This window comes from Marmota monax, unplaced genomic scaffold (genome assembly GCF_021218885.2).
Source record: "Marmota monax isolate L192 unplaced genomic scaffold, Marmota_monax_Labrador192_F-V1.1 WCK01_AAM20220418_F8-fsc00025, whole genome shotgun sequence".
Lineage (NCBI taxonomy): Eukaryota > Metazoa > Chordata > Mammalia > Rodentia > Sciuridae > Marmota > Marmota monax.
In genome coordinates this window covers 8,176,606-8,200,263 of record NW_026691950.1, presented here as the reverse complement: position 1 = coordinate 8,200,263, position 23,658 = coordinate 8,176,606, and the positions used below count along the sequence as shown (strand labels likewise).

Genomic DNA, 23,658 nt, shown 5'->3' with positions numbered 1-23,658 from the left:
TTCAGTGTCACTGAGCCTCACGGGATTTCACTCTCTTCATCTCTATATGGGGGAATCGGCCTAAATAATCTTCAGTGTCCTCCTGGTTGTAAGATTCTAAGTGTGTTTCCCAAAAGGACTTTTGGCAGACGTAGATGCTTTAGGAGAGAACTGACTTAAACTCACAGATATGAATATGACCAGGTGACCTTTTTATTGCAGGGGATGTTCATGAAAAAAGAACCTTGTCTAAGGGACATTTATCCTTTTTTCCCCTTGAAATAAAGGAACATATTGAGCCATTACAGATGCTAACCAGGTCCTGGGACAAGTCCCAGAGCTACCAGCAGTATGGTTGAATAACAGTTGGAAGTACATTCCTATTCCTTTTTCCATGAGATGATTTAGGGAATCCTTCCAGACACCTTGGTTCAGAATTTCAGCTGGAAGAACAATTACAAGTGGCTAGTAAAAATGATTAAAAGGATAGTGCCTTTTAAATTTTATAATTTAACAGATAGCAAGTCCTAATTCCAGTTCTTTTAATATAAAGGAAGCAATAAGATGATGTGGAAAGACCATAAATTGAGAGTTAAGACCTAATTTCTAGTCTAACATAAGTCATTAATTAACTAGATAATATATTGTCCTTCTTCATGTTCTAGATTTTTTTTAAAACGAGAAAAATTACCTGCTAGATATTCTGTGTAGATCAAATAAAACAACGTTCTATATAAATATTGTGGATAATTGTGATACTTTTGCTAGAGCCACTGGCATAGGAACAAAAGGCAAAATCAAGATTGACATCTGATGACTCTGGTTATTTTAGACTGCTTTTGTAGTTGAACTGGATAATTTTGCAAAGTTTGTCATTTAAATGGCAGAAGCACTCTGATATTCTTGATGTCCTCTAGATTTGTGAGTGACCTGACAGCTTATAAATTCTGCCCCAAATGTAAGTTGATGAGAACAAAGCCCTATCGAGATGTAGGCACCACAAGGGCTGGGTCTATATATATTCAGTTCACTGCACATGAAAAGATATTGTTGAATATTTCTTGGATGTGTGCAGTGGAAGCTGGGTCATGGAGCCGAGCCCTCCCTGGTTGTGTGGTTTGCTCTTGTGCTTTGCCAGTCAGCTTATGACTCCAGGTTTTGTTTTAGTGAATGTATAAATAGTGCCACATGAATGCTGTTATTGCTCTGATGTCCTTGTCTTAGATTGCTTGCTGCCAACTTAGCAATACCACCACAGCTATCATAGAAGAGAAACAGGAAACAATTTTCCCAGTTTCCTTCTCTAGCTTTGAGTTTACTAAAAAGAGTCATTGGTATCTCGTATGGTCTGAATGTTTGTGTCTGCAGAAAATTCATAAATCAAAATCCTACCCCTGAAGGTGAAGGTGTTAGAAAGTGGGACCTTTGCGTGGTGATTAGGGGCTGCACACTCAAATTGTTGAGGGTGACTTCTCTGATGTCTGCTTTCCAGTTTTCCCAATCTTTGAGTAGGCTTCTTAGTTCCCCATATTAAAAATTTAAATGCCTTTAATATATCAAGCAGCTCCTCTATTTTCTTGACAAATTTTGACTGTCAAATGTCAAATGTTATCTTTGAGAATGTTGTTTCAACTAAACACATTTATATATATACAAGTTATTATTAACATTTGGGGAAGGGGGACTGTAGGATTCTTTAAAATCATTTAGATATTATTTATTAAATTATTGCTTTACTGCATTGAGAGAGAGCCTTGAGATCTAAGAAAGTCAATGGAGGTTCCCAAAGTGTCTTATTTTGCTTTTTAGAAGAACCTGGTTCATCAAGGTGCTTTCCTATCATGGAAAGATAAAACTTTAAGTTCACATAGCCCACACTGTAGTCTGGATTCAGCCACTTTTTAACCATGTATATATAACAAATTCATTTAATTTCTCTTGAACTTGTAGACTCCATCTGCAAGGAGAGATTAATGACAAGTCCCTGAATTTTCCTGTAGGTTTTTGGGGGCTCAAATAAAAATATATAGTTATGTGCTATTTGATGACTGGGATATGTTCTGAGAAATGCATGGTTTGGTGATTTTGTTGTCATGCGAACACTGCAGAGGGCGCTTACACAAACTTCAATGGCATAGCCTAGTAAACACCTAGGCTATATGGTAGAGCTGTTGCCTACTGCAAACTCAAAAGGTATGATAGTATACTAAATACCGTAGGCAATTATAACACAATGGTAAATATTTGTGTGTTAAAATATATCTAAAAATAGAAAAAATACAGCAAAAAATACAAGGCAATATAAACTTTTTATCTTTATTAAGGGACTACTGTCATATATATGGTCTGTCATTGACAGAAATGTGCTACATGACGGTATATACACACATACATAGGCACACAGTAAATACACATGTGTATAGTATTATTTTCTGGGCTTGTTTCTAATTGGTCATGTGAAAGTAATAATGGAGACTGATGAAGATTAAAAAATTGATATTGGTATTGGTATCAATAAAAACAAATTTCAGAGCACTAAAATATTTCTCCTGCCCTTGAGTGTAAACACTGTGGTGATTTTGTACGCACCTCAATGAGACATTCCTTTCAGTGGAAAGGAATGAGACTCCATGGGACCATAGCAGGAAAATTTATTGCTCTAGTATTGGAAAATTTTCGGGTTGCTTGAGCCATAGCTCAAACTGCACAAGATGGAGGTGTAAACTGTTCTCCATGCAGAAGTCTCTGTTGTAGCTGTATTTTATCTTAAGGTAATCGAGGCAGGGACACATCCAATAAGCCCCTCAAGGCCACTGAGATAACTTTTAATTCTATGTACTTATAGGCAGTGAACTCTTCTGAAGTTACTGAGGAATTGTGGCTAGGATTTCACATATGTGACTTATTTACTACGGAACCTGTTTATTCATGGCAAGAAGCAAGACTGGGCTGTGGGCTGAAGGAAGTGAAGAAGACAGGAGCTAGCAGTGAAGAACTGCTGAGTGATGTGGTCACCCAGATAGGTCTTTCCACACCTCAGCTCTTGTTTCTCAAGCCTATGAAATGCACACACTTTTACCTTTCCTTCAGGAGGGAGGGGATCCTTGGTTTTTCATGACTTCTGTATCCACAGCAGTGTGCTTGTACGCCTGCCCACACTCACCCTGCGGTCACCTTTTCTCTATCTCTCTACCCAACCCCCCACCCCCCCCATTACTCCTGCATTACATTTTATACCAGTGACTGTTTTGGTTATTCAGTATCCCACTTTAATAGATTGTGAGGTACATTAGTACGGGGACCTTGTTTTTCCCACAATGTTTCATGACATATAATATACACCTTAGGAAATTTGGGATTAAGTACATAAAGTTTTGAATGTTTGAAGTATTAATAATATTAACAATAGCATTAATAATATTAATTACTAATTAAATTGTATTTTTAGCTATTCTACTTGATTCCCCAAACTATTAAGTAGAGACTGACCTGTTAAATTCACAAACAGGTTTTTTCTCCTTCCTTCCTTCCTCCCTCCCTCCCTTCTTTCTTTCTTTCTTTCTTTCTCTCTCTCTCTTTCTTTCTTTCTCTTTCTTTCTTTCTTTCTTCCCTTCCTCTCTTTTTATCTTTCTCTCTTTTTTTCTCCAGGGATTGAACCCGAAACACTTAATCACTGAGTCACATTCCCAGTCTTTTTATTTTGAGACAGGATCTTGCTAAGTTGCTTAGGGGTCTTTTTTGAAAATGTGCCAAAGAATTGGTGCCACCATACTCCAGCACCATTTTCCTCCTGTAAGGAAATGGAAGATTTGTCTGTTGTTGTGTTAGTGGCCACAACTGTCAAATGCAACACATAATAGAGAATTCCTTCCTGAAAATTAGAGGAACTGGGGGACAAATTCTTTGCCATATCAATCCTTATCTATTAAGCAGGCTGAGTGATCATCTGCGCAGCATCTCATAGAAAACACAAAAGAATATCACAACTAGTCTGTTAGCTCAGGCACATACTAAAATCAATGGATGTTTTTAAGCTGCATATGATGGGAGAGAAATGCCTCTCCAGAGTCTTTTCAAGTAATCAAAGTTAACCTAAAAGAAACTGAGTCACTGGCCTGTGAACCTGACAGAGAGGTGCACAGGAATTCAATGTTAAGATATCAACAGAATATTTCTCCAGCTGCTGGTCAATAATTTAATTTCTAATCATCTGAAACTCTTTCTGGATGTCGTTGGTACATCTCTGCAAATGCTGCTTTAGGAATGTAGACTTTGGGCAACTAGGATGTCTTCATTTTGTCATCTTAGAAGTACCGACAGTGTTGGGCATGGTATGTGCAAAATAAACACTGGTAGGATGAAAAGTACAAAACCCTTGGGAACAGAGAAATAGACAAACACATCCAGAGAAGCAAGACAAATCGCTGCTCCTGGCATGCCGTCATGAGGCAGCTCAAGAGCAGAGGAGCAGAGGGCTTTGACTGGTTGGTGATGTGCACGAAGACCCACTTTTAGGTGAAAGCTGAGGGATCTGGGAGAAGATGTTTAGAACTGTAGAAAGGAGAGTGATGATGATGTGGACAGCAGTGGTAACCTGGTGATGGCAAGTGTGATGGAACTGAGAAAAGGAGCACTCGCAAAAGAGGCGGAAGCTGGAAAAATTCTGAATCACACTGGAGCAAAGTCTGATAGCCTTACGCTTCAGTGAGCACGGTGACTGCCATTTACTGTGCAGCTAAAATGCACCAAGCTCTGTGCCAGGCTCCTTACTAAATGTTATCTTAACGTGCACCCATGAAGATCATCCATCTTCTATTTTGTCTCCATCTCTCAGTCCTCCATAACTCCAACCTCCTCCCCTTGGCCCAGTGGAAGGCACACCCATTACAGGCAAACTCCCTCTGACCTCAGCGCTCTGGTCTATGCCACTCACTCTTTCAAAACCTCACTCTCCCTAACCAATGCAGCTCTCTCTGTGACCAGCTAGAGCACCAGTTCCTTTTCCTTCTACAGTCCTGGTACTGAGCCTGGGAGTTGCATCAAGTGACAAGTTGCTTCTCATTGTCCCTTCTAGACTATTCTAACTCCATCCTTTCTGAAAACCTCTAAATTTAAATCTCATTTCATCTAATTGCTGTTGTGCGATACTCCAAGGTTAATTCTTCTCATTTCTTTACATGTTTATATTCTGTTTCATCTTGAACTCTTGTCTTCTCTATAAATCTAATAGGTACAGATTATTTTTCCATACACTAGGATTTACATTCACTGATCTCTGCGATGGCCACCTTCATTTACCTCAAAAGTTACTCCCATTTGTAGACTTCATTGTGGCCAATAAATGCATCAGTTCTGTGATATTAATTGTATAAAACATATTCTAACCATTGTCTCCTATGTTTCCATCTAATTCTGGCATCTTGACTCCAATAGACACTTAACCCGTCAGACACTATATCCCAATCATTTGACCTCATTTTGACTGTCATCCCCGTTATAACTGTTTTCTGGACTGGTTTAAATTTCATGACTATGCATTCTAAGCACCCTATTTTCGAAACTCTCATTTCCTTTACCCCATCCTCTGTCCTAACACTTTCGTGGAAAAACAACTCTGGATTAATCTACAATTCTACTTTCTCCAAAACTGAAGCCATCTAAGTAAACATGGCTGAAGAAAAATAGAAACATATAAGTGATTAATTTGTCCTCAGTGCTACTGACAAGCACAGGGCACTCTCAGCCTACTCCTTTTCCTGCCCTTCTAGATTACTCTGTCTCATTGTCTTTCTTCCGCATCCCTAGTATTTCCTCCCCTATTCTCCTTTCTTGATTCCTTGATGTGATCATCTAGATTTTTGCTTCATTGAGGTGTAGAATAAAGTAGAAGGAAATTTTCACAATATCCTGCCATCACAGTCTTTGCTATTTATATCTATCACTACTAGCCATATTCATATTATCGTATTTGTTGTGTTGATTGTTATTCATATTTAGCTGGAACAAAAGATAGATTTTTAAATATTTTTCTTTCTTTCTTTCTTTTTTTCTCTCTCTCTCTCTCTCTTTTTTTTTTTTTTGGTAGTGGGGATTGAACTCATGAGCACTCAACCACTGAGCCACATCCCCAGCGCTATTTTGTATTTTATTTAGAGACAAGGTCTCACTGAATTGCTTAGAACCTTGCTTTTGCTGAGGCTGGCTTTGAACTCACTATCCTCCTGTCTCAGCCTCCAGAGCCACTGGGATTACAGGTATGGGCCACCACTCCTGGCCTAGATTTTTAAATATTTCTTAAGTGTTAAATTCTTTTCAAAGTAAAACTTTCACAGGAGTATCATTATGATATAGTGTCACAATTTCCAAAGGATACTTTTATTTTTGAACTTCATGAAACAAGGGAAAAAAACTTAGCTTTCTTGTAACTATAAATACTGGTCAGGAAACTGAAAATTTAGCAGTCAGGCTTGATTCTTTTATTATGCAACTATATTAACAGTTTGAAGTAAATAATCAAAAGGACAAAAGGGAGAATATCATTTTGCATTTCTTGGATGGGGTGCAAAGTGGGAGAATGCTTTTGAGTATATCTAATTTAAAATCACAAGACAATTAGGTAACATATCTTTCCTCTAAAAGAATGATGTATTATTTTGGCATGTATCCCATGGGAAAAAAATCAAAGAGGTTTTTGTTTAGATAAAGACAGCAAGAGTAAGAACAGGGCAGTATGTGTTGAAATGCTTATAACTCAGTAACTGGATGCTGAGTGAATTCTCATTACCCTTGCAGTCAGGATAGGGGAAGGGGATGAGGGAGGTATATATTCAGGAACTGTATGATGTCAGAGACCCTGAAGCTGACCACCCATGAGATGGCTATTACCAGTCTCTAGTGAAGAGATTAGATTGCTTAAATGAGAATGATAAGAAGAAAACATCCCGAGTTGTGAAAATAGGCAAAATCTACCAGAGATGGAAATTTTTCTGTGGACATATTACAGAGAAAGGTGCCTTCATTGCCCACCCAGGAAGATACTTCAGAAAGTAGAGCTTAAGGTTGCCATGAGGATCACAGTGCAGCTTCAATTTGCTTTTGCTTCATATGAGGCAAGAGCTTTAGCACATCATAAGAAATGTTTACAATTATGACTGTGAGTCACCAAAAAGGGCAAATCATCCTCAGAATTCTCTATTGAAAAAGATTTACATCAACAATGATTAAAATAATGTCTGGAAAAATTGCACTCTTCAGAATGATTCGTTGAATTCCAGGCCTCTAGATAGCCAAACTACCACCTTCTCCTCCTTCCATTAAAAACCTCTATTTGAGGGCTGGGATCGTGGCTCAGTGGCAGAGCTTTTGCCTCGCACATATGAGGCACGGGGTTAGATCCTCAGGAATACATAAAAATAAATAAATAAATAAAATAAAGGTGTTGTATCCATCTACAACTAAAAAAATTAAAATTAAAAAACAAAACAAAACTCTATTTGTAGTTGGGTGTAGTGGCACATGCCTATAATCCCATCCACTCAGAGGCTGAGGCAGGAGGATCTCGAGTTCAAACCCAGCTTCAGCAATTTAGTGAGGCCCTAAGCAACTCAGTGAAACCATGTTGCTCACAAAATATAAAAAAAAAAGAGCTGGGGATGTGGCTTGGTGGTTAAGCAGCCCTGCATTCAATCTCTGGTAAGAAAAAAAAAATCTATTTGAAGGAAAAGTCAAATAGAGAGTCTATTATTTTTTATTTATGAAAATTAAGTACTTCCTACATTATAAAACATTCACCCTATTATTATTATTATTATTATTATTATTATTATTATTATTTTTGCTACCAGCGATTGAACTCAAAGGTGCTTAACCACTACACTACATCCTCAGCCCTTATTATTTTTATTTTGAAACAGGGTCTTGTTAAGTTGCTGAGGACCTCTCTAAATTGCTAAGACCAGCTTTGAACTTGGGATCGTCCTGCCCGTAGCCTCCTGAGCTTCTGGGATTACTGGTGTGTGCCACTTCACCTGGCTCAAATATTATTTTTACTGTACTAAAAGTACTACCAACAGGGCTGGGGTGGTACCTCAGTTGGTAGAGCATTTGTCTTCTAAAAAAATATTTTTAAAAAAGATATTACCAACATATTACATTTCTGAGAATCCTCCAAAATGCAAAAGTGAGCCACGAATATTACATACCCAAGGAACTTAGCAAATCTTGAGTTGATCAGAAGATTTCAGTGTTTGGGAATTATTCAGGTCACCAGAAAATGGCTTTTCTGTCTCAATTAATTTAAAACTCAAATTCTCTTGATTCCATTGCTGAGCAAACAGTATAACAAAGGCTTTTAGCTAATTATTTAAGCCACAGCAGGGAGCAAACAGGCTGGGTAAGTAGATTAAGGAGCATAGGTGAGACCCTGAACTTCACCCTGAGTATAGAGATTTTTTTCCCCCGAGTCTTACAATTTAAATTGTGTTCTATAAATCAACAGCATCATCATCATCTGAATTGTGCTCAAAATACAAATCATCGGGCCTCTACTAGGTTCACTGAACCAGAATCTGCATTTTTACCAGCTTTTCCTTTGAGCATGGTGTTTGACAAGTATTGCAAGGAGCTGCCAGACAGGGATGGCGTCTGTGCTGAGAGCTCTAAGATAAGAACATCCAGACGTTGGCTCTATCCAGCAGAAAAAACTTTTTTTTTTTTTTTGCCTGAATAGTACATCTACATAATATGAGTACTGAGAGCACAATCAGTTTGGAATCAAGGTAGTCTTGTAGCAGAAGCTCTGGGAGAAATTTTCCTTTCTACACAATCAAGTGAGAACAGTCAATGCCTACATGGTGAGGAGGCATGAGGATTAACAAAGAAGTTGTTCTTATCTTATTTTTTTATGGTTGAAAGAAATAGACTGTGCTTGATTGCAGTTTGAAATACTATTCTTGAAAGGCCTATTGCTGCATATTTACTCAAGTGTAAATTTTAGCCAGTTCTTTTTTTTTCTCTGATAAGAGAATGTTACTAACATGGCACATGCCCATGGCTTTCTCTCCTGAGAATGTAATTCAGCCTCCCACAGCATCATTATATAAATTCATGTCTCATTGATCAAATTTATATTAACATCTCTCTCTCTCTCTCTCTCTCTCTCTCACACACACACACACACACACACATACACCTTCATTTAAAATACAGTACTAGCCTGTAACAGCTTCTTATTACGTGATTGAATATTCACTTGAAGCACAGAATCCAAGGTGTGGCAAGGTCCATCACATCTATTTCAAGGCATGCACTTTTGAATAAGGAAAATTGGAAGTGTCTCTTGGAGTGCCTAAGTATAGTTTAACATTTCTCTTTTGATCATTTCCATGATTTTTTCCTTTGAAAATCAGGCTATTTTCTGTTCTTTGTTGTACTTTCTTCTCTTATTTCTACGGTTCCATTCTGCTTCCCATTTAGAGAACTGGGTCTACTAGAGGAGGTTAAAAAGAGAGAGGAGCAAAAAAATCAGAGCATAGAGGCCTTAAAACAGTGACTTTCAAACTTGGCTGCTTACTGAAATTACCTGGGAAGCATGAAATGCTCACACCAGGACCCATCTTCCACAAATTCTGATACTATCAGTCTGTAGTGAAGTGATGGGTTCAATTATTTTTAAAACTCCCTTTTAACATTTTTGATCTTAAGACTAAAGCAATTGAACTGTGGACACTGACATCAAAGTGAAAACTAAAGTATTTACATGGTTTCATGGTTCCCATGTAGATATGGTTGACAGAACATTTCAAGTCAAGACCCCTCGTGAGAATATGTCCATTTCTATGGCTATAGATATTCATGTGTGACCACTCTGAGCAGTGAATGGATTTTAAAACAACAGGAACATCGCAGTTGTCAGACTCCCCAGCATTATACTGATTGGGGAAGAGTATCTGTAGCCATGTAGAAGAGAAAGAATCTCTGATCACTGTGTGATCTGGTAAAATAAGAGATGTTCTTAAAATATATCATTATTCAATTTATGTGGCCAGAATGTCATAAGATAAAAGCCATTTTAAGAACTGAACTGGGATGAGTTCAACTGAGAGAAGGACCGATTAAAATTTGCTTTGTTCTCAGGTATCTGCTTTGTGCCTTGATAGAACCTAAAACCCACCCAGCTCAGATAGTGGTGAAGCTAGAGGAAAGGAACTCATGAGAATGATATGCAGAAGCAGTTTTATTAAGCAGCTATAATATAGGGCTAAATCTTAGACTCACAGATCAGACTGCCAGAGTTCAAGTCCCACTCTGACTACCACAATTTTGTGACTACCTTGTTGCTTTGATTTCGTTTTTGTGAGGATAATTCAGTGGGAAATTTTTGTAAGGCACCTGCCCTATAAATATATAATTATTTTTATCATCAAGCTATTATTATCATCAAGTTTGGATCCCAAATGAATAAAAGCCGGTAGTTTAGCAAGGATGCCTTGTTCTAGAAGATCAGAGTTTCACTATAAAATACCTTTAATTATGTGATTAATACCTACAACTTTTAAATAAAATAATAAACCTTATTTTATACTTCCTTTCAGGAAGTTAGTAGCAAGATGGTTATGTACCAAAAATATCAAGAAGAAACTTCTAGAACCTTAAATCTGTTAATTAGAGATATCTTTACCAGTTTATTCTCCATGCATGGAAAATAAGCTGTCTATAGGGTAGAAGTGAGCAGCTATAAGCCTAACTTTGCAGTCAGATTGATTGCAAAACTAATTTTCATAAAAGGAACTCCATTCTCCCACTGGCTTTTATTTTATAACTTAAAAAAGATCAGAGACTTTGTAGAGGGAGTACTTCTTCACAGTTTCAAAGAAGCAGGCTGGAAAAAGGAATAAATTAATTCAGAAAACATTCTCTTCCTCCCTACACCCACCCCTTTGGCTCATCAAAAAGCTACAGGCACTAAAATTCATTAACATTTCTATGAACATAAATTTGAAATATTCATTTTCATTAAGTAGTCTACTGAATATGGCAAAATCAAATTTATCTAAGGAGATATCCAATGCTGCTAATTTCCTTGACAATGGGGACATAAAGCAAGGGAAGCCATGAATCATTCATGAAGTTCAATTTACTTCTGTTATTTTTGGTGGTTAGCAACCATGAATAGAAAGTGTGCAGCATGTTGTAGATGCTATTTTTAAATTATTTCAGATCAGAATTAATGATCTGGCAGGCAGCAATAAAGTAAGAATGGTTCAAAGGCTTTTGCTAGTAATTGTCCTATATTTCATATTTTTGTGAGTATTTATATGTTCATGTATTCATAACTTTTTTCTATATTCAACGTTCCTTTATAAATCAGAATCATTTGAGAACCAACATTTTAGGCAGACAAAGTAATTTGCTAGTGATGTAACTAAACTGAATGAACTCCAAGAGTTTTTTTGGGGCTGAAAGAAACCTTGAAGTTTATAAAATTAAACTGGTCTCTCGCTGAGGTAAAGACTTCCAATTAATTGGCATATCCCAATAGGAAGGGACGTTCTTTCTTAAGCGGGGACACATTTCTTGAATGGGCGCTGCTACTCATTTGAAATCATTTCTCTTACATTCTAAATCTACCTTCCAGAAACTTGTGCCCACTGTCTGGTTGCTGCTGAATCCCCAGTACTCGCTTGCACAGAGAACCATGGGGTTACCCCTTAAGACACATTAGCAGGACTGAACTAAACGTGTTCAAATCCAGTGCTCTGGGTGTGATGGTTCATTGTGCATGTCAACTTGACTGGGCCACAAGGTAACTGGGATATTTGGTCAAACATTTTTCTGGGTATTTCTGTGGGATTGTTTTGGATGACATTTGGTTGCCACCTTAACTTGATGGACCTCATCCAACTAAGTGAAGGTCTGAATAGAGAAAATAGACTGGTGCTCCTCTATATAAGAGAGAATTCCTCCTGCCTATGTTCAAATCGGAACTTCTGCATTTTTAGGGCAGTTGGACTCAAATTGAAACATTGGCTTTTCCTAGGACTTGAGTTTGGTGAGCTTTGGACTGGAATTACCTCATCAGCTATAATTGGTCTTAAGTCTTTGGACTGAGACTCAAACTATACCATGGACTCTTTAGTTTGCTGACTCACCTTGTGGATCTTGGAATTTGTCAGTCTCCAAAATTGCATGAGCCACTCACAATCTTTCTTTCTTTCTCCACCTCCCCCCACCCCAGCCCCCACTTATTGGCTATAGGGTTCTTAGGGTTCTGCTTCCCTGGAGAACCTGTTCTAATGCACTGAACATCTCCAAACATAAGATTTCTCTTTTATATATCATAGTGGTTAAAATATTCAAAAATGGAAGTTCTGACTCCTAAATTTTCCTTCCCAGATATCTCCATTTCTTCCCTCTGTGTAAAGTTATCTTACATGGCCTTAGAAACTGGATACAGTTCTTCAGATGTGGCCATATAAGAGCAGGCTTATAGACGTATTCTTATCTTCTGTCTGGACACTGTACTTACTGTGATTTTTTTTCCAGGTGCTATTATAGCACATTACATAATAAAATGTATTATTTCAATTCTGTAAACTTTACCGTTGGAAGCTGTGTGTGAATTATGAGTCTGTTTGAGCCATCATAAGGCAGGGAGGTTGCTTTTCTGAGAACTCCTGGGTAAAATTCAAGAAAAGCCCAGATCATGCTGGCGCCCTGCCTTAGCTCACAGCCCTAAGTTCAAATGTAGCCACTTGGCGTAACCTGCCAAGCCCCAGACAACTTGTTTTCACCATTTCATCCTATTTTCCTGAAGAAGCTTCTCACTGATTCCCTTTGATGTGTTTCATTATCAATAAAGCATTTGAGGGCTTTTCCCTTAGTGCAGATCAGACCCATCAGGTCTCTTCCACCTGTCAATGCTCGCACTTTGAATAATATATTTCTCATCTTTTGTGTTTATTTCTTAATACTACTTTTCAGAGTTTTTATTTCCAGCAGGCCCATACCTCCAATGGTTACCTATTCCCTCCCCACGCAGGCGGTGATGGAGACTTTACAATTTTCTACATTTAGGCGAGGCTGTTTTTTTAGGCAGATACATTGTTTTTATCACCTGCTATTTTTATGGACAAGAAAACAATTCTATTTTGAAAATAATCAGAAATGACTACTACTTGAAATTCTGTATATATGTTGAGACTACTAAAATGTTTAAATTAAAAGATGACAATATTATGAGTCTAAGAGACAGATTGGTTGGATGGTTCATTAAATTTAATACATTAAGATAATGCCTACATTGAAAGTCATCAAGTTATTTTTACAAGAAACAAGTATAAAAATAACCAGATTTCACTGAATTTTGTCTTTGATAACTTGGTTCAAGTTCAGGTAGGAAGCACATAGATAATTAATGACGTATGATAAGGCAAAAATAATTCATAGTGTTTAAGATGTTTATCAGTCTACCGAGATTCCTAAAGTAATTAAAATGCTAGGTTTTTCTTTATCTGGCTCTTGGTTGACACATTTACTTGAGTTTTGAGATACTCTTAAAGCATGAATATAAACTTGTATATTTGAAAGCATATTTTTATTGCAAGTAAAAACTCTGTACTTTAAATATTATCTGAAAAGCTAAAACTATGCTCATCTTCTAAAATTCACAAGAGTGGAAAAAATTTGGAGCTAAGAAATTTAACATACATTCATGCCACAAATAATCAGATGCTAGGCTAGGATTTAAGTATTGGGTAGTGAACAAAGCAATAATCCCTTCCCTCCCAGAGTTTATAATCTATAGGGAAAGAAGCAGTAAATATGGAAAAAAAGCCCCACAAAGTACGAAGTGTTACATGAACATCTTAGTCCACTGGGCTGCTATACAAAATGCCATCAACTGGATAGCTTACAAACAACAGGCAAATACTTTTCACAGTTCTGAAGGCTGAGAAGTCTAAGCAAAGTACTGTAGCTGGGGCAAGGGCCCAATTTCTCTTTCACATGTGGTGTCTTCTGGTTATGTAGTAGAAGGGAAAAGGCAGCTCTCTATGGCCTCTTTTATAAGGGCAATAACCCCTTTAATAAAACGTCCACCTAAAGTACCAGCTTCTTATCATATCACACTAGTGATTATGTTTCAACATACAGATTTTGAAGGACACAATCATAAATCATGAATCCCAAATAAATAGGGCACATAGAAACAGTAGCTAGGGCTTCCTAACCAGACTTGAGTGACCAGGAAAGCTTCTGAAGAATGAGTTGGGAAACGCCTAAATGATTAAATTGGGAAAAAGCATCCTGATCTGAAGCAATGGAAGCAACAAGATGGTAATATCATAAGGTAAGAACTGAAATTGTGAACCAGGCTGGGTGGTGCATGCCTATAATCCCAGGGACTCAGGAGGCTGAGTCAGGAAGATCACAAATTTGAGGCCAGTCTTGGCAATTACTTAGTGTCTCAGTAGTTTAGTGAAATCTTGTCTCTGGAGGTTCCAAAAAAAAAAGGCCTGGGGATTCAGTGGTAAAGTACTGTGGGGGATGGGGCAAAAACAGAGAGAGGGAGAGAGGGAGAGAGGGAGGGAGGGAGAGAATGCAAACATGAGAGCACTAAACCTACAAAAAAGAAAGGAGTCCTTGGTGTTGAAGCTCAGTGTAATTTTTAAAAAGTTGGGGAGAATGACTACAGGTGAGATTGAAGATATTGAGGTAAGTCACAAAGGCTTAAAAGTCAAATTAAGAAGCCTGGACAGTTTTCTTGGTGAAGTGAGAAGGCTGAATCTTTTTAAATACAGCAGCGATATGACCCAATTGGCATGTTATGGAGGTCACTCTGGTATCCAGGTTGGGTTGGAGGCAGTCAAGAGTGAAAGCATGAGGAGTAATAAAGAGATGATAAAGAGACTGCCACAATGATCCTGGTGTGAAGTAATGGCAGTGTGGTGTGCATTGGTGGCAGCAGTGTCGGAGAGAAATGGAAGGTCTTGACAATGGATTGGAGGAAAGGATTGTGAGTGAGAGGGAGGTGTGAGTAATTAGTCCTCAGACTCTGATTGGGTAGGAGATTAAGGAGACCAGATAAGAAAAAACTTATTTGGGAGGATGAACCCTAGAATTAAATTTTGAACAAATTAAGATGCCTATAAATCATCAAAATAGATATACTAGGAAGAGGGCTACGTATACCCTCTAAGTCCAGGTCTTGGAGGAGATTTGAGCTGGGAGATAATCTGAGAGTCACTGGAACAAAGATGGAAAGAAAGTAGGCCCTTTGTGATCTTCTGAGAAATGTTATATTGGAGGTGGGAGATAGGTAGGTTTGTTCCAAATTGCAGTAAATTGAGAGGAAGTTGAGGCAATAGACAACAGACATAAATCATTCTTTCAAGTAGTTTGGAAAAAAAGAATGTAGGGGCGTTAAGGGAAGTTCAGAGATAGTGTTTTATGATGAGAAGAGTTTTCAGCTTTTTATAGGCTATGAAAAAAGGTAAGTAGAAAGGGAAAGATTGGGAATCTGAGATGATTAGGGGTGAGATAATTGGGTTCAGATTATCCCTTTTCAGAGGAAGAAGAAAGAAATGATATCCTGATCACTGAGGGCAGAAAGAGTCTATGAAAAGAATTGAAATGCAAGGGTTAGTTAACTCAGTCTGGTGAACAAGGAGGTTTAGAAGAAGATGAATGAGAACACAGAGATTTCAAACTTGAACTGGCTTCAACATTTTTTTGAGGGTAGTGAGAGGTCACACCCACCTGCTGAAAATGAGCAGGTAAGATTAGGGTAAAGATTTTCCTCAATTTGTGCAGCAGAAAATGGAAAAAGACACCTTATTCCTCCAAGATTGTTATCCTAGGCCCTGTCCACATCTCCATGAGGCCTTCAACCTTCCCATGATAGCTTTATTGATTTCAAATTCCAAATCTTCTTTATACAAAATTCTTTGATTGATTTTTCTATATGCCATTAACTCATTTTATAGCATCCCAGGGCTATGAAGCTAATAATCTGCTCCAAGTTCAAGTAAATTTTCAATTTAACAAGGGTTTATGGCCTTTCCAATTTTCCTTGATCAGATGACATTAAAGATAAGCAAAACATCTTTAATTTGTCTCAAAGGACTCATTGAAGGAAAACATTTCCCCAGCCTTGGATGGGAAGAGCATACAAACTAGTATATTTTGTAATATAGGCAAAATTTCCACTCCACTGGTCACAAAAAAGTGTAATTGGTTCAATCTTGTATCAGTGGAATGTCTACTTTACCATTCTTATTTCTCAACCAGCACTAAAGCCTCTGATTTGTAATTGCTTTTAAGCTCAGTCATAGTCTTGGTACATTGTCAACTCAGGGAAAGCTGTTCCAAATGACACCTTTCTTTGTGAAATGTTAAAATGGATGAACAAGCAATTCAGTATTTATTAATACTTAGCACTATGTTGTGTACTTAGGTACTTAGGGAAGAAACAAATAAAGCTCATGTGGACTCCATAACATTGACTACGTTGCTTAAAGCTGTTTCTTTATTTTGGTTTACCCTGTTGTTAAGAAGGCATATAAGGATTTTTTTTTTTTTTTTAAGAGAAACGGCAATGGAGTCAATGCCTGCTTGCTTTCTGAGTCAATAGCTCCCTTCTTTCTGCAGCTATACTTATTTGACCCTTGACCTAAAATTTAAGATTCTGCTTCATATTTTGGGGTCTATTTTGACTTTTTTCAGGAGTAATTTGGGGAAGTACAGACCAGTCCTTAGTGATTCAGTGTTACCAACTTAGCTGAGAGTGTTTCCAATTCCAGGTACTGAGGCTATGTCCCGTGCTCATGTGTAGATTGCAGGATTCTGTGATGAAGTGTAGAGCACTTGGGTTTGAATTCCCAAGCTACCACTATCCTTGCCCTGTGGTGGCCTGGGTAAGTTATTTTATCTTTCAGAATTTCAGATCCATCCTTTCTCAAATGTTGTTAGAATACTTTTTTTTTTTTTTTTTAACTAAGGTTTTGTATGATGACTTGCTTCAGTTTGGCAAATTGAAGGCAGATCCATGTTTTCTTCCTCTCCTCCTGAAGTTTCTGCTTTCATAAAATCTTCATTACACAAATTCTTTCAGGCATGGGTTTCTGCTTTGCTTTATGTAAGCCTATCTAGGGACTGGTGTTTTATGACCTGTTGCAGGATCACCTCGATCTAGCATCTGTATGCACTCAGGCATCTTAGCTGACTTTAGAATCCCAGTGATTATGCTCCTTCCTCTGTCTATGTAACTGATTGCATGTTACCAAATGCCTTAATGATTGTCATATTCCTGGGTCTGACACCAAGTTTTATGATTATTTTGTATACTATTTGACTGTCTGGCCTTCTTCAATTCTTGCTCCATGAAAATTTTGTTTAATTTTTATTTCATTTATAGATTTGGTTTTGGTCATATATGATATGATAAGTGAACCTAAAAGTCATCTATTTTCTAATATGAATAAAAAATTTCTTCCATTAAATTTTGGTAAAAATCCACCAGTGAAATCATCAGGGCTTGGTGATTTTTTTAATAAGGTAATTATTTATGGATTCAGTTTCTTTAGTAAATATGGGGTGTTCAGATTATCTTTGTGTATGTGTGACCTTTAGTAGGTTTTTTCAAAGATATTTGCTCATTTCAAGCAATGTGTAGAGGGCAGAGGATGTGGCTCAGTGGCAGAGTGCTTGCTTAGCATGCACAAAGACTTGGATTCAATCTCCAGTATTGCAAAAACAGAAAAATAAGCTTTCTCCCTCTGGAAAAAAAAAGAAAGAAATTTGCTAACTTGGAAAAAAAATGTTAACCTATAACAGTAGGAAAACTCAGTATTCGTTATAAATAAAATATTAAATTTGGGAGAAAATGCTGATAATTTCAATTTGTAATTTAAAACATAGAATCAATTTAAGTACATATCAAAGTTCATTGTTTCTTTAAGTAAATGAAAGCCATAGATCTTAGAATTTTAAGTAGTTAGGTCCCAATTCTATATGGCAGAAGCCAAAGTAAAAAAAGAAAAAAATCACAAGTCAATGGAAGAGCAGAAGGACAGAAGAACCTACATGCCCAAGTAACCTGTGGTTTATCCGTCTTTTGTACCACAGTTACAAAAGTAAAAGCTTAATTGTTGAACTGCAGATCTGCTTTATTTATAAAATATCATTAGCCATCAGTTAATGAATGATTTTATGGTTTGAATTTGATCATCTTTGGCATTCAAACCCCAAATAACCATTGATACTCTCATTATTAACACCTTTCTGTATTCAGGGCCTTCTTTATGTAGTGAGCTTTAAAGGTAGACTATTAATTAAATAATAGTTCATGAATTTTCTTGTTTACTCCAGAGATAATAGAACAATCTCTATGTCTAAATTTAGAGCTATTTCTATAGAAATAACTTCATTTCTATACTTTTTCTTTTATGAAACTGGAAAATTAAAGGTTTTGCTCAATATTTAGTCACATTCTAGGGAAACACATTTGTTTTCAATAAGACCGTAGGGTCAACTGGATTTTTTTTCCCCGTTTTCCCTTGCCTTCTTGATGTTTAGATTCAGAAAGAATTTAATGGTCTAAATACACCATCTGTTTCTCACACCACATTAAGTAATATAGTAATAGCCTGAATTTTCTATTGCAACTTTCTGCACCTCTCAGAACAAAGAAGTGGTCTATCTCTAGTATTCACAATTAGAGGGCTCAAATGCCTATAGGTTGATGGCTGAGAAATAATGGTTAGACTGTCAATCAGGATTAAATCTTGGCAATTAAAATATTCGTATTATTAGGAAATTGATCAATAAAAAACAGTCCTAGAAGACAATCCAAAATCTTGACCTCAAAAACAGTAAATTTTTGACCCAAGTATAATCCTCATAAGGTATCATTTATTATCTTATTCATTTCATAAATAAAGAGATCTTTTGCATCAGACTCTACCACAAACTTTTTGGAAAAGACAATTTACAATCCTTTACAACTTAAAACATTTGCACAGAGTCTTCATTTGAAATGTCTCCCTCTATTATTAATGCAGCTTGGCTATTGGAAAGCTGTGGAAGAAATTCCACTCTAAGAAGGAAAAAGCATGAGTTTATAAATTATTGAGCTAAAATAAGTGGACTTTCCCTAGGTGTCCAAAACATAATGTCATTGATACTACCGTTGAACCACAAATATAAGGGAAAATATCCTAGACTCTAAATCCCTCAAAAAGTTGGCAGAAGTTTGCAGCTAAAAACATTCTAGCCCCAGTGAACTCAGTGAAAGATTGAATTAAATTGGGTCAAGCAAATATCTCTTTTTCTCATTCCCTTGTGCAAGTAACTCACAACTTTCAATCTCCAGGGTGCAGTTTTGTTCATCCAGAGGGTATCTTCGAAGATCCATCATACATGCGGCAGTAGTTGTGATCCTGCCAGGGTAAGAGAGGAAAAAGACATCAGAAAAGTGCTAATATTTCCTCCACAGCCTTCCCAGTCCCCAATCATGTTTATCAAGTGGCAGAAACAAAGCGCAAAACGTTTGTGAAATCATAAGAAACTACTGTGAACAATTATACATCAACAAATTGGGTAGCCTAGATGGGATAAATAGCAATGAATAAATTCATAGAAATATATACACTGCCAAGGCTGTTTCAAGAAGAAATAAAGTTTGAACGTTACAAGGAGATTAAATTAGTAATCAAAACCTTCAAGAAAGAAAAGCCCAGAACCAGATGGCCTCATGGGTGAGTTTTTTACCGTACATTCAAATAAGAATTAATAGAAGAGGGAACTCTTCAACACTCATTTTTTTACATATTTTAATTGATGCTTTATAGTTGTACATAATGGTGGGATTTGTGGTGGTTACATATTGATACATGCACAATAACAATATATGTAACAATATAATTTGACCAATATCATTTCCCAGTATTTCCCCCTTTTCTTTCCTCCTCTCCTTGGTCCCTAAGTTTGACTTATTTCACTTAGTTCTATCAATTTTTCCTGCCTATGACATAATTCCATTCTTCTTCATGGCTGAATAAAACTACATTGTGTATATATACCACATTATTTTCTTATCCATTTAACCATCAATAGACACCTAGACTGGTTCCATAGTTTGGCTATTGTGAATTTTGCTGCTATAAACACAGGTATACATGTATCACTGAGTATTATTTCTTTAATTCTTTAGGATAAATCATGTGCTGGTTCCATTCCTAGTCTTTTGGGAAACCTCCACACTGATTTCCATAGTGATTGTACTCATGTGTACACCTATCAACAGTATAAAAGTGTTCCTTTTTCTCCTTATTCTCTCCATAATTTATTATTATTTGTATTCTTGATAACTACCATTCTCACTAGAGTGAAATAAAATCTCAGCATAGTTTTGATTTGCAGTTCCCTGATTAGTATTGATGTTGATGATTTTTCCATATATTTGTTGGCTATTTGTATTTTTTCTTCCAAGAAGTGCCTGTTTAATTCATTTGCTCCTTTATTAATTTTTTTTGGTATTAATTTTTTATATATTCTAGATATTAACCCTGTGTCAGAAAAATAGCTAGCAAAGATTTTTCCCCCATTCTGTAGATCCTCTCTTCATATTCTTAATTATTTTCTTTGCTGTATTGAAGCTTTTTAAATTGATGTCATCTCATTTATTAACTCTTGGCATTACTTCCTGAGCTTTAGGGGTACTACTGAGAAAGTCATTGCCTGTGACTGTATACTGGAGTGTTGACCCTATGTTTTCTTCTAGAAATTGTATAGTTTCTGGTCTAATTCCTAAGTCTTTGTTCCATTTTGGGTTAACTTTTGTGCAGGGTGAGATAGAGTCTAGTCCCATTCTTTTATGTACAAATAACCAGTTTTCCTAGCACTATTGGTTTAAAAGGATGTCTTTTTTTGAATGTATTTTTTTGGCACCTTTGTTAAGGATCAGATGACTGTAGATGTGTGGTTTGTGTATTCCGTGCCATTGCTCTATGTGTGTGTTTTTATGCCTGTGCCATGCAGTTTTTGTTACTTTAGCTCTGTAGAATAATTTGAAGTAATGTATTGTGATACCTCCAGCATTGTTTTTTTGTTTGTTTTTTTTGGCTTAGAATTGCTTTTGCTATTCTGGATCTTTTATTCTTACAAATAAATTTTAGAAATGTTTCTTCTTGTTCTGTGAAGAATGTCATTGATATTTTGATAGGAATTACATTGAATCTTCAAATCGCTTTTGGTATTTTGGTAGTATGACCATTTTATCAATATCAATTTTGCCTATCCAAGAACATGAGCGGTCTTTCCATCTTCTAAAGGTCTTCTTCAATTTCTTCCTTCAATGTTCTATAGTTTTCATTGTAGAAGTCTTTCACCTCCTTGGCTAGATTTATTCCTAGGTATTTTATTTTATTTCTTTTTTTGAGGTTATTGTGAATGGGGATTGTTGTCCTAATTTCTTTCTGTAGATTCATTATTGGTAATAGTAAAACTATTGATTTTTGTATGTTGATGTTTTTTGTATGTTGATTTTTTTAATGTGCTATTTTGCTGAATTTGTTTATTAGTGCTAGTAGTCTTTTAAATCTTCTAAGTATAGGATCATATCATCCTTAAAGAGTAATACTTTGACTTCTTCCTTTTCTATTTTTCTCTTTTATTTCCTTCTCTTACCTAATGACTCTTGGAAGAATTTCTAGTATTGTATTGAATAGGAGTGGTGAGAGTGTACATCCTTGTCCTGTTTCAGATTTTAAAGAAAATGCTTTCAGTTCTTCCCTATTCACTATGATGTTGGCTTGGGGTTTGTCATATATAGCTTTACAATGTTGAGGTAAGTTTCTTCTATCCCCAGTTTCTTTGGTGCTTTTTTTATCATGAGTGGGTGCTGGATTTTGTTGAAGATTTACGCTGCATCCATTGGGATGACTATGCAATTTTATCATTAATTCTATTTATGTGACGGATTACATTTACTGATTTGCATATGCTACACCATCCTTGCATCCCTGAGAAAAACCAACTTGGTCACAATGTCCAATCTTCTTAATATGTTGTTGAATATGATTTGTTAATATTTTATTAAAGATTTTCTGCATCTTATTTCATCAGGGATATTTTCTGTAGTTTTCTTTCCTTGATGTGTCTTTATCTGGTTTCTAAGACTTATTTTATGAGACCAGCATCACCCTGATTCCAAAGTTAGGCAAATAGAATACAAGGAAAAGCAACAATGACAACAACAAAAAGCAAAACAAAATAACACCCCCACCCTGCCCAATAACCCACTAAAGGCCAATATCCCTGATGAATAGACACACAAACTTAATATATTACTGAAAAGCTGAACTCAAGAGCATATTAAAAGGATTGTACACTGACCAAGTGGAATTTATTCCTAGGATGCACATATGGATACAAAGCAATCAGCAGAAGCTGAGGTAAAAACAAAAAACAGAAGCCAACGGAAAAGAGGTTAAGGGAAAAATCAATTAACATGATACATCCTATTAACAAAATAAATGTTGGTTAACCATCTCAGTAGATGCAGAGAAATGGAAAGCTTTTCCTATAAGATCTGGAACAAGGCAAGGACACCCAACCTCACCACTGCTGTTCACTGGTAGTCACAGTCTGAGCAATCAGGCAAGAAAAGGAAATCAGATATTCAAATCAGAAGGAAATAAGTATAACTATCAGTTTGCAGATGGCATGATCATATCCATAGAAAACCCTGAAGACTCTACCAAAAAATTGTTGGAATTAGCAAGTGAATTCAGTAAATTTTCAGGATACAAAATCAATATGAAAAAAATCAGTGGTGTTTCTACACATCAACAACTAAATCTCTGAAAGGGAAATTAAGAAAACTTGTACATTTACCTTAGCAATAACAAGGTGTTTAGGAATTGACTTAACCAAAGAGAAGGAAAACCTCTACATTGCAAATAATAAAATATTAATGAAGGAAATTTAAAAAGACAAGCAAATGAGAAGACATCCCATATCATAGACTTAGAAGAATTAATATTGTCAAAAATGTCTATCTCACCCAAAACAATTTCTAGGTTCAATGCAATTTCTATCAAAATCCAATTGCATTTTTGTACAAAAATAAATAGAAGAAAAAAAAATCCTAAAATTATTATAGAATCAAAAAAGACCCCAAATAAGTGAAGGAATTTTGAACAAGAACAAAGTTGTTGTACTTTATATTCTTATCAACAGTGTGCAAAGCTTTTCTTTTCACTATATCCTAAACAAAATTTAACTTCTTTTTCTTTTTTGTAATAATCATCTTAACAAGAATGAGATAATATCTCATTGTGGTTTTGATAAATTAGAAATGTTGAGGACCTTTTTCATATGCTTGTTGACCATCTTTATATTTTCTTTTAAGAAATGTCTATATAAGTCCTTGGCCCATTTTATTTGTATTTTGGCATTGAGTTATATGAGTTTTTAAAATATTTTGAGTATTAACCTCTTATCATATATAAAGTTTGCAGGTATTTTCTCCCATTCCATAGGTTGCCTTTACATTTTACTGATGTTTCCCTTTGCTATGCAGAGCTTTTTAATTGGATGTTATCTCACCTGCCTATTTGTGCTCTTATTTTATTTTGGTATCAAACATCACTGCCAAGGCCAATGCCATAGTGGTTTCTC

General features: G+C 36.2%; 1 protein-coding gene across 1 annotated transcript in view; it reads right to left on the bottom strand.

Moving 5' to 3' along the window:
- The window catches only part of Gabrb1 (gamma-aminobutyric acid type A receptor subunit beta1), a 403,841-nt gene that overhangs the window by 74,067 nt on the left and 306,116 nt on the right, over positions 1 to 23,658 (bottom strand). The window contains exon 5 of the mRNA XM_046443021.2: positions 19,333 to 19,415. Coding sequence (XP_046298977.1) covers positions 19,333 to 19,415 — 83 coding nt within the window. The remainder of the gene's footprint in view (positions 1 to 19,332; positions 19,416 to 23,658) is intronic.